A 12,036-nucleotide genomic window follows, 5' to 3' on the forward strand; every position below is an offset into this window, starting at 1 on the left:
CCAGGTGCCTGCGCTTGCTCCCCCGGGTGGCAGGGAGGAGTTAACAGATGGGATAGCTGGAGAAGGAGTTTTCACCCTGAAAGCAGCCCTCTGTAGGCAGTTGCCTGCTCACCGTGGTGTAGTTCAAGCCCTGCTTCTCTCTTGTGTTTCCATTAACACCGCCTCGGTCCAGCTCCTGACCTTGCTGGAGTCTCCAAGATGACATCATGCTACTGCTTCTGTCATCATGGGATTCTGAAAATATTTATTCACAACCCTCACAGACTGAACGGAAAATCAATAAACATTAGGTTCCATCACAGTCTTTGAAGATATGTCACCATGAGAAATGTGTAAAGAATTTCCATACGATTGAGAAAATGAGAAAATGGACCGGGTACCAGATAATATTAAGTAGTAATTCTTTTTCTTTTTTTTCTTTTAGGTGTAACAAGGATATTGTGGTTACTTAGGAAAATGTCATTGGTGCTTAAAGTTCTAAAGCCCTAGACTGTGCTCTGGATACAATCTCACTAGAAGATCGCTACTTTTTACTGATCTTGATCTGAAAATTCTTACCCATGTAGTTATGATCATGTGTTTGACACCCTCATACCAGGCACAGTCGTCACCATGATTCACTCCCCTTGCCTGCCTCACCCTCTGGCTCTGGAGCTGTGTCCAATCTTCCAACTTCTGACATGGTTACCTGTTAGCTAATGACAGCCTTGCCTCATTCCTTAGACCTGAAATGAGGCACTCCATTTCTGGCTTCAGTATTTTGCTTCCTTCCTCAACTATGATTCAAGCTCTCCTTCTGGTTCTATGACATGAGTTTTCCTAACATATATCTTTGGACTTCTTCCCAGTTCAGAGTGTGTGTCCTTGCTGGATTTGTCACAAATATGAGACAAGATCTTCACATTGATGACCATGTGGACGTGCATGAAACCTGTGTGAAACACATCAGCTCTTCTTTTCCTATTTCAAAGTCCATGTCCCTCCTTGGAACACCCACTAGGTTTACTTCCTGTCTAAAGGATGCTTCCTATAGTAACTCACTGTCGAGTGAAAATGACTGACATGCACAAAATCCAACGAATGACCAGCTTTATCCTGGCTTGGCAGATCAACCCCACTCATGGCTCTTTAACAACTTATCAGTCATGTTACCCCACATGCCCACTTCTTTATTTTACCCCTGTATATCATCGAATTATGCCAGAACTTCTACTAAATGTTTGCAGTAGTTTTAGAGAGAGTGCCTCAGAGAACACCGGGATTGGGAAACTTTTGATCCTCACAGACTCAGAATGTAAATTTCCAAATTACAATATAAAAATTCATATAGGGGGCTTCCCTGGTGGCGCAGTGGTTGAGAGTCCGCCTGCCGATTTAGGAGACGCGGGTTCGTGCCCCGGTCCGGGAGGATCCCGCGTGCCGCGGAGCGGCTGGGCCCGTGAACCATGGCCGCGGAGCCTGTGCTCCGCAGTGGGAGAGGCCACAACGGTGAGAGGCCCACGTACCAAAAAAAAAAAAAATTCATATAGGGAATTCCCCAGAGGTCTAGTTGTTAAGACTCTGCTCTTCCAATTCAGGGGGCGTGGGTTCGCTCCCTGGTCAGGGAACTAAGATCCACATGCCGTGCTGTGTGGCTAAAAAAAAAAAAAATTCTTAAAAAGAATGATCTCAATCAATTAGTCACCCCACTATTAAATAGTAAACTCCACAAACCTGAGAGCATTTTAGAGTAAGTGACATCTTTAGGAGTTAACTCACATGTGTTCTTCCCTTGGCCAAGAGAATTTCCAGCAACCCCTGTGGGTTCACTCAGCTCCCAGCTCACCCTTCCACTGTATTCTGGGACCCCTCTCCAGGGAACACTGCTTATTGGAGCAGCATAACCTGAGGCTCAGGTAAAGAGGAAACTTCTCATCCATTTTTAGGAACCTAGGAAATGGCTTATATTTACTTGACCCTAATTGAATTCAATTACAAATATTTACTAAGTTTATTTGGTCTCTAATTCATTTTACCAGATTCTGGGATGCTGGAAAGAATTTGTTTTTTTTTAATTATTATTTATTTATTTATTTTTGGCTGTGTTGGGTCTTCGTTGCTGCACGCAGGCTCTCTCTAGTTGCGGCGAGCGGGGGCTACTCTTCATTGTGGTGCGTGGGCTTCTCATTGTCATGGCTTCTCTTGTTGTGGAGCATGGGCTCTAGGTGTGCAGGCTTCAGTAGTTGTGGCACGTGGGCTCAGTAGTTGTGGCTCGCGGGCTCTAGAGCTCAGGCTCAGTAGTTGTGGCTCACGGGCTAAGTTGCCCAGCAGTATGTGGAATCTTCCTGGGCCAGGGCTCGAACCCGTGTCCCTTGCATTAGGAGGCAGATTCTTAACCACTGCACCACCAGGGAAGCCCCAGGAATTTGTTAATTAAAAAAAAAGAAATCATCCCTAACCTCAAGGGTGTGGAGAAAAGGGAAACCTACTGCACTGTTGGTGGGAATGTAAATTGATACAGCCACTATGGAGAACAGTATGGAGGTTCCTTAAAAAACTAAAAATAGAATTACCATATGACCCAGCAATCCCACTACTGGGCATATACCCTGAGAAAACCATAATTCAAAAAGACTCATGTACCACAATGTTCATTGCAGCACTGTTTACACTAGCCAGGACGTGGAAGCAACCTAAGTGTCCACTGACAGATGAATGAATGGATAAAGAAGATGTGGCACATATATACAATGGAATATTACTCAGCCATAAAAAGGAATGAAATTGATTTATTTGTAGTGAGGTGGATGGACCTAGAGTCTGTCATACAGAGTGAAGTCAGAAAGAGAAAAACAAATACCGTAGGCTAACGCATATATATGGAATCTAGAAAAATGGTGCTGATGAACCTAGTGGTAGGGCAGGAATAAAGATGCAGACATTGGGAACAGACTTGAGGACATGGGGGCAAAGGGGAGGCTGGGACGAAGTGAGAGAATAGCATTGACATATATAACACTACCAAATGTAAAATAGCTAGCTAGTGGGAAGCTGCTGTATAGAAGAGGGAGATCAGCTTGGTGCTTTGTGACCACCTAGAGGGGTGGGATAGGGAGGGTGGGAGGGAGGCTCAAGAGGGAGGGGATGTGGGGATATATGTATATGTATAGCTGATTCACTTTGTTGTGCAGCAGAAACTAACACACCATTGCAAAGCAATTATACTGCAATAAAGATGTATTTAAAAAGAAAGAAAGAAATCATCCCTATCCTCAAGGAGCTGTAGCTTAATAAAAATTTACATATATAATTATTATATAACAGAGAAAGGTAAGAGCTCTGAGAGTCCAAGAAGGTCCTAAGCTGGTTTGAAGAAAGGAGACATTTGGGCAGTTGGGCAGAAAGAGGTGTGTGTGGCTGTATTTAGTATTTAGCACAGGCCTGCAGTAATAAATGTGATTTTCATGGCAACAGTAGAAGGAAGGGTGTTCTCTAGGCAAGGGGTTGGCAAACTTTTTCAGTAAAGGACAGAAAATAAATACTTTAAGGTTTGCAGGTCACATCCTGTCTCCATTGCATACTTTTACACTCCTTCTCCTCTAGCATTAAACATGTAAAGCCATTCTTAGCTTAAGGGCTATACAAAAACAAGCTGCAGACCCAATTCCACAGGGCAGAGTGTGCCAACCCCTCCTGTAGGCCACATGAACAAAGATGTTGATGTGAGAAGCTGCAGTATGTTACCTTTTGGCTGAAGGTTATGGAAGTTTGCAGGGGGGAGGAGAGAGTGGGAAATAGGATTGAAAAAGTTGGCTAAAGCTCTAGTTTGCAGAGCCTTGGATGCCAGTGTAAGTTCATCAGGCAAGAGAGAAAAGCTGAAGGTTTCCAAGGAAAATGATATGACAGAGCTTCAATTTTGGAAGCTTAATTTGATGAGCATAGAGAAGGTGGAATCGTGTGGGGAGATGGCAGTATACAAGGGAAAACACATAGGGTCTGCATTATATGGTAGTTATAGTGTTTGGAAGATGGAGACAGACAGAAGGGACCAGGTGTCTTTTTACGAAGAAAAGAAATAAGCATATTGTTACGGGAAGTACCTTTGCATAAATAAAGCATGGCATGATGGATGCAAGGCTTGATAGAACCAAATCAACCATGAATACAGTCACTAGTCAAACAAGATTTCACAATGTCTCTGTCAAGTTTTACTTCACCAGTTGAAATTTTGATTCTCAGGCTGCTGAATGCAGCATAGTAATTTCCTGTCGAATTGACACCTGGCCCAGTGAGAGTCTTTCAGAGATCTCCTATCTGATGGTTGACCGAGGAGTTATTAAAGACTGTTTGTCATTAGAGCTGGCCATGTCTCAGGAGAAGAGCAGACAAGAGTCATGTATGGAAACAAGTTTGGGGGAGAAAGGGAAATTCAAAGGCATTTCTTAAATATGAAGAAGAAAGCAGCTGAAGTAAGTTTATTGAAATTAATTCACAAAACTAACAAACTTAATTTCTCTTTAGCAAAACTGTGCAGAAAAAGAGAATAAAAATTGAGATCCCCCACTCCACAAGTTCTGATATTTCCACAGGACCACCTAGCAATCCCAACCTTTCTCACAGACATCAAATTATTTCCCTCTTTAGAAGGAATAGAAGCTACGTGCCTGTACTGTTCTGCCGTCACTACAATGAATGCCCATGGAAATTCCTTTGTATAACTTCAGATCTGACCTTGAATCAGACAGCGCCCCAAGAAGAACACTCTCCATCAATAGCAGTAAGAACTCCAAGGGAATACAGGAGGGGGTTAAAGTAGAGACCTAAAGCTATGTATGTAATAGTGAAAATAGTTCTGTTGAAAAGATAAATAGAAACTAGTGAGCGCTCCAAACATTCTCATGTGTATTTGAGACCTCTTCCTAGGACTTAGAAATGATTGAGTCTTTAGAGACGTAAACTGGAGTCATTTCCTTGAAGGTTCTAAATGGTTATTGGCTGTTGTGATCACAATATGTAAATATCAGGTGGTGATTCCCTTCTTGAGCTTCTTGAACAGAGGATCTAAAAAAAGTTCTTAGACTAAGCAACTCCCTGCCCCCCGACCCCTGTATGCACTGAGTAGTTTTTGAATTTCATTTAGTGAAAGAAGTTTCCTTTCATATATCAAGAAATTGTATTCAATAGCATAATTTTAAATACGATGGCTTTTTCTAGTTAGCCTGTATAGCTAAAAATGGCCAACTTAAAATAACAAACATGTTTTTCCTGTCACTGTATGCAGCTTGCAGATTTGAAGCAACACTACAGACTAGTTCCAAATGCAGAACTCTCAAAGAATTATGCCTTTTTAAAGAAATAATAACACCATCTTTAGTGTTTGAAATATTGTAAATTATAGGTAATGATGGATGACAGGAAGTCTGTGTTTGTAGCCCAAAGGGTAAAATTTTTCAGAATCTTCCCAATTCTGTTCTTTCCTTTTAAAGAATTCATTGCAAATGAGTACATTCATTATTCTCTACTGAGTACACTTAGCTGTCAATTACGTGAAAACGTATTATAAAAATAATTGCTTTTCATCCTCATTAACCAACTATTAGGAATAAAAATGATGGAAAAATCATTCAACATTTTATTAATTCTACAACAGTATTTCCAATGAATCCTCTTATCAAGTTATGTGTAGAAAAGCATTTCCTTCCCCATTTTCTAGCGAATTAGGCAGCACTTAAACAAAAAGATAGACGTTCCCATTCCAAACACATTACAGCATTCCCCACAGACTACAGAGGCTCTTCAGCCTCTGGGGGAAAATTAAATCCCTCCTTCCCACCGTTGCTTCTCACAGGCTTTGTAGAAGATTTAATTGAACCTGGCACACTCTGCTAGATCTTCTACACAAAATTCACTATTTATTCCTTTTAGAGTAATTGCGAGGAAGCAAATGTATCCTTTAGATTCTGTGGGCCATAAAGCTTGAAAGAAAAGGGAAGGGCTGTCAGACATTTCCATAAGTCCACAGGGAGCGAGCTAGGGAACAAAAGCCTTGCACCTGTGCTTTGCTGCAGTCCTTTCACTCTGATGGTTGCAGGCGGCTGATTCCCCAAGCCCACTACCCATCTGTGGCTACAGCTGAGTCTCTCTCATTTCCTGAAAGAAATGTTTATCAGCGTGCCACCTGACTGACGTTCACACCAGTTCACAGCACCCACCTTTGGCTCAGGGCTGTTAAGTCATGGTGGGATTTCTGTCTGAAAGGTCTGGTTCTCATCAATGATTTAGGACTAACAACATGGCACTCTAGCTGGTCTGAAGGGACCAGGGCTATAGTCTGAGGAATTCCTTAGCTTCCTTTAAAATCCAGTAGAGGATGGATGAACAAGGCTCTACTGTATAGCACAGGGAACTATACTCAGTATCCTGTGATAAACCATAATGGAAAAGAATATGAAAAATTATATATATGTATGTATAACTGAGTCACTTTGCTATACGGCAGAAATTAGACACAACATTGTAAATCAGCTATACTTCAATAAAATTTTTTTTTTAAATCCAGCAGAGGTAAAGCGAATCTGCTCGAATCAAGAAAATGTAGTCATCACCTGCCATGTGCGAGAAAGAGAGGATACGAGCCAGTACAGGATGAACTGCCAAATGGCTCGCAGAAAAGGGCCCATTCGAGTGCAGAGCTACGGGAGGGATTTCCCACTGCGTATTCAACCGAGGCTCTGTGAAGAAGGTAGCAAATGACTTGGGGCTTGGAGGCCACACAGGATTTGAATGGGCAGAAAGAGGGGGTAATCTCTGCCAAGTGGGATAGTGTGAAGACAAACAATTGGCAGAGGAGAAGTGTTTTAGGAAGACTATCTCAAGTTGCTTGGTAATAGCAGCGGTTCTCACACTCAGAATCACCTTGAGGGCTTGTTAGAACACAAGCTGCCAGGTTCCACACCCTGCGCCCTTCCTCATTGAATAGATCTGAAGCCAACTGAGAATTTGCATCTCTAACAAGTTCCCAGGTAATGATGATGCTGGTGGTCCAGGGAGCTTACTCAGAGAACCCCTAAGCAAGAGGACAGCTTTTCTAGGGGAAGAGGAGGCTTAAAAGATGAATGGAGCCCAACTGTGAATCGTTGTAAGGTTTTGGAAGAAATTGGGATGGATTTGAAAAATGAGAGAGGTGTTTTAGGAAGCGTCCTTTGACCACTGTGCTGAGAATAACTTGGAAAAGGAAAAGATTCATCCCAGGAGATTCTCATAGGAGGTGAGGCCCAAGGTTTTAGGAGCTTAACATGGATGTGGAAGAGGGAATAGCAAAAGAAAAGAGACGGTGCAAAACCCCACTCATTCATTCCCCTTTAAACTAAATTTCAAGATACCTTTGCACAAGACCTTGACAAAACAATTAACTAGGAAATCCTCTAAGCTAGTGGCTATCGAAATTTAGGGCAAGAGGCTCACTAGGGAAGTTCATTAAAAATGCAAATGCATTCTCAATATATATGCAAAAGAATTGAAAGGGACTCTAACAGGTATTTGTACACCCATATTCACAGCAGCATTATTCACTACAGCTAAAAGGAGGAAATAAAAAAAATAAATAAAAAATAAAAAAATTAAAAAAGGAGGAAATAACCCAAATGTCTATCGATGGATAATCAAAATGTGGTATGTATATGTATATATATATGTGTGTGTGTGTGTGTGTGTGTGTGTGTGTGTGTATATAATGGAGTATTATTCAGCCTTAAAAAGGAAGAAAATTTTAACACCGCGGCAACATGGATGAAACTTGAAAACATTATGCTAAGTGAAGTAAGCCAGACACAGAAAAACAAGTATTATATGATTTCACTTATGTGAGGTACCCAAAATAGTCAAATTCATAGAGACAGAAAGTAGAATAAAGATTAAGGCTGAGGAATAAAGAGAAAGAAAGTTACATTTTTTTTTTTTTTTGCGGTACGCGGGCCTCTCACTGTTGTGGCCTCTTCCATTGCAGAGCACAGGCTCCGGACGCGCAGGCTCAGTGGCCATGGCTCACGGGCCCAGCCGCTCCGCGGCATGTGGGATCCTCCCGGACCGGGGCACGAACCCGTGTCCCCTGCATCGGCAGGCGGACTCTCAACCACTGCGCCACCAGGGAAGCCCAAGAAAGTTACTTTTTAATGGGCATGGAGTTGTAGTTTGAGATGATGAGAAATTTCTGGAGATGAGTCACGGTGATGGTTGCACATCAGTATGAATGTATTTAATGCCAGTGAACTATCCACTTAAAATTTGTTAAAATGATAAATTTATGTTATGTAAGTGTGTATGTATATATATGCACACATATACACGTGTGTACATATATACACATACACACCATATATTTTAACACACATGCACGCACACACAAACAAAACTCAAATGCCTGAGGCAGTCCTCCAACTAGAGAATGTGATTCAAGTGGTCTGGGTAGGGCCCAGGAATCTGGAACATCCAGCCCAGGGTGCTCCAGAACAGGTGTCGGAAGAACACATCCTCCATCTCAGCTCTAGGAAAAATAGCTCCTTTGCATTAAAGTCTTATGTGAGTGAGGGGTCTGCTTAATGGGAGAGTTTCCAGGCACTCTTTTTCCTGCAAGGCCACAGAAGTCCATAACATTTCTGACTGTAAGAAATCTGAAAAGAAGCCTTCATCCAGGGCTCTACACCTCATCTGAAGGAAGCCACATGGGAGAGTCACCCTTCCTGTGATTCCTGCATTGCATGTTTTCTGTAATAACTACTAGAAGCAGAAAAAGAGCAACACAAACACAGATGATGCACTTTTTGTAGCTGCAGAGAATGCCTGAATTTCATGGCTTGAACTTTGTACAATTATTGACGGGCTGAGAGCTCTCTACAATGAGTATTAATTAATGTGAGGCAGGAAACAGAATGGAATATAGATGAGGATAATGGAAGTTGGAGACACGGAAGCAGGATAACAAATGTGAACTAGGATCTGCATTAGGACCAAAATGGAGATACCATTTCAGCTGCTCTCTGATGGTTTAAACCTGGAGACCACAGGGGTTATGCCTCCCCGGCCTGAACTTGTGCATTATAAATTCAAGTATAATGCAGATGTACTTCTTTGAGTCCCTTTAGGAACTGAGAATTATAGGATCAAATATATGTGACTCTCCAGTCACTCCAAATAGTAATTTAGGAAAACGATTCTGAGCTCTGATGAAACCAGAAAGGCAGACAACAAAAAAGAAGAACGAGCCTTAGTATGCATGTTATCTGGCAGTAAAACAAAAGGAATTTTAAAGTACTTTTTAAAACCGAGAATGTGGTATGGCGTGGGGTGATGGTTAATTTTATGTGTCAACTTGGCTGGGCCACAGGGTGTCCAAATATTTGGTCAAACATTATTCTGGGTGTTTCTGTGAGGGTGTTTTAGATGAGATTAACATTTAGGTCAGTGGTCTTTGAGTAAAGCAGATTGCACTCCATGGGGTAGGTGGGCCCCATCCAATCGAGCACAGGCCTGAATAGAACAAAAAGAGGCCTCCCTAGAGCAAGAGAGAATTCCCCTGGAGATTGCCCTTGGACTTCATCTACAATATCAGCTCCTCCTGGTTCGAAAGCAGTCTTCCATCCTTCGGCCTAGAACTGCAGTGTTGGCTCTTCTGGGTCTCCAGGCAGCTGGCCTATCCTGCAGATTCTGGAACTGCTCACCTCCATAACTGTGTGAGCCAATTCCTTCTGAAACAGTTCCCAACACAGGGGTTAGGGCCGCAGTCCGTGCAGTCAAAAATCCTCATATAGGGGTTTCCCTGGTGGCGCAGCGGTTGAGAGTCTGCCTGCTAATTCAGGGGACACGGGTTCGAGCCCTGGTCTGGGAGGATCCCACATGCCGCGGAGCAGCTGGGCCCGTGAGCCATGGCCGCTGAGCCTGCGCGTCTGGAGCCTGTGCTCCGCAACAGGAGAGGCCACGATGGTGAGAGGCCCGTGCACCGCGATGAAGAGTGGGCCCCACTTGCCACACCTAGAGGAAGCCCTCGCACAGAAACGAAGACCCAACACAGCAAAAATTAATTAATTAATTAATAAACTCCTACCCCCAACATCAAAAAAAAAATCCTCAAATAACCTTACAGTCAGTCCTCTGAAGATAGTGTAGTACTGTGGTATGTACTTAGTAAAAAAAATTCTCCTATGAATGGACCCAAACAGTTCAAATCCGTGTGACTCATGGGTCCACTGTATACATATATACACACATGCTATTGGTCTGTTTCTCTGGAGAACCGTGCCTAATACAGGTGGCAGATGAGATCTAGAACTATTTCTAGTAAGTTAGGAGAGGTAAAATGTGTGATTGTGGTGGTTTTTAAACAGTCACAAACTCTTTGACATCCTTCCCATCAAGAGGTAAGGTATGTTCCCAACCCTTGAATCTTGGGTGAGCTTGTGACTATTTTTTTTTTTTTTTTCGGTACGCGGGCCTCTCACTGCTGTGGCCTCTCCCATTGCGGAGCACAGGCTCCGGACGCGCAGGCTCAGCGGCCATGGCTCACGGGCCCAGCCGCTCCACGGCATGTGGGATCCTCCCAGACTGGGGCTCGAACCTGCGTCCCCTGCATCGGTAGGCGGACTCTCAGCCACTGCACCACCAGGGAAGCCCGCTTGTGACTATTTTGACCAGAAAGTATCGCAGACTTTCACTATGTGACACCTGAGACTATGTCATAAAAGCCACGTAGCTTTCTCCTCATTCACATGCTCTTGGAGCCCTGGGGGCCACGTAAGAATGCGGATCATCCTGAGGCTGCCATGCTATGAGGAAGCCCAAGGCATGACAAGAGGCCCAGCCTTCAATTCATCATGGCCCATGTGCCAGACACGAGACTGAAGAAGCTTCCAGGTGATTCTAGCTCCCACATACTAGTCTTCCCAGCTGAAGGCCCAGAATTTGTGATGAGAGACAAGTCATCCCTGCTGGACCCTCTCTGTATTCTTGATCTGCAGAATTCAGGAACTTTATAAAGTGGTTTATGCCACTAAGTTTTGGGGTGGCTCGTTACGTAGCAAGAGATGATTCAAACAATGACACTACTATTTAAGATGCGTAAGTGTCACTGATTTCTCCTTTACTTAGCTGTAGAATCTACTGCTTTATTTTAGTGAACATTAAAAAGTTTTTATAGATTTTATAGATGTACCCCTAATCTTGGCCCCTAATCTAATTCTTTCTTAAATTCTCTTCAGTGACATTTTCTACTTTGGGAATCTTTAAGGATATAATCTTGGAAGATGAGGAGAGAAACTTAATTTTTAAAAAAATTTATTTATTTTTGGCTGCATTGGGTGTTCGTTGCTGCGTGCGGGCTTTCTCTAGTTTCAGCAAGCTGCGGTGCCCACAGGCTTCTTATTGCAGTGGCTTCTCTTGCTGTGGAGCATGGGCTCCAGGCACACGGGCTTCAGTAGTTGTGGCACGTGGGCTCAGTAGTTGTGACTCGTGGGCTCTAGAGCACAGGCTCAGTAGTTGTGGCACATAGGCTTAGTTGCACCCCGGCATGTGGGATCTTCCCGGACCAGGGGTCGAACCTGTGTCCCCTGCATTGGCTGGCAGATTCTTAACCACTGCATCACAAGGGAAGCCCGAGAAACTTAATTTCTAATACATATTTGTTAGTTGTTAGCAAACTGTAAATAGTTAATTCCAAAGTCTATTTTCTGTTTTTCAACCTTTCTTTTTGTTGTATTTATAAAATACGAAATTTTAAAAATTCATATAATTACTACCAAGGAGAGCTAGCTGATCTGGTGTGGACCTTACTTGTATTTGAAAGTACCGTCTTGTTGCCTATTTATCTGATTGGGTAGAAGAGGTGAGCATAGATTTTTAACAGGGTTTTATAAACCCAAGTGATCTTAGTACTTTCAACTACAAAGACAGATTATTAATATTGTTCAATGCAAAAAATATTAATCCCTGTAATAGGCAAATTTAGGGCTTAAAATAACTGAGAGAACAATTATTCTTTTAAAGCACACAGCCACTATGATAAGGTAT

The 12,036-nt window shown here is 42.8% G+C and overlaps 1 protein-coding gene across 2 annotated transcripts in view; it reads right to left on the reverse strand.

Annotated features, from left to right (window-relative positions):
- Nucleotides 1-12,036, reverse strand: part of STK39 (serine/threonine kinase 39) — a 468,977-nt gene that overhangs the window by 360,251 nt on the left and 96,690 nt on the right. Inside the window, exon 1 of one of the 2 annotated variants that reach the window (XM_033423491.2) lies at nt 6,585-6,743. The exons of the other annotated variant lie outside the window; for it this stretch is intronic. Within the exon in view, the coding sequence (XP_033279382.1) occupies nt 6,585-6,591 (7 nt within the window). The 5' untranslated portion in view covers nt 6,592-6,743. Of the gene's footprint in view, nt 1-6,584; nt 6,744-12,036 lie in introns of those variants that run through there. 2 annotated transcript variants of the gene reach the window in all.

Source organism: Orcinus orca, chromosome 7, assembly GCF_937001465.1.
Source record: "Orcinus orca chromosome 7, mOrcOrc1.1, whole genome shotgun sequence".
In the NCBI taxonomy this organism is placed as follows: Eukaryota; Metazoa; Chordata; class Mammalia; order Artiodactyla; family Delphinidae; genus Orcinus; species Orcinus orca.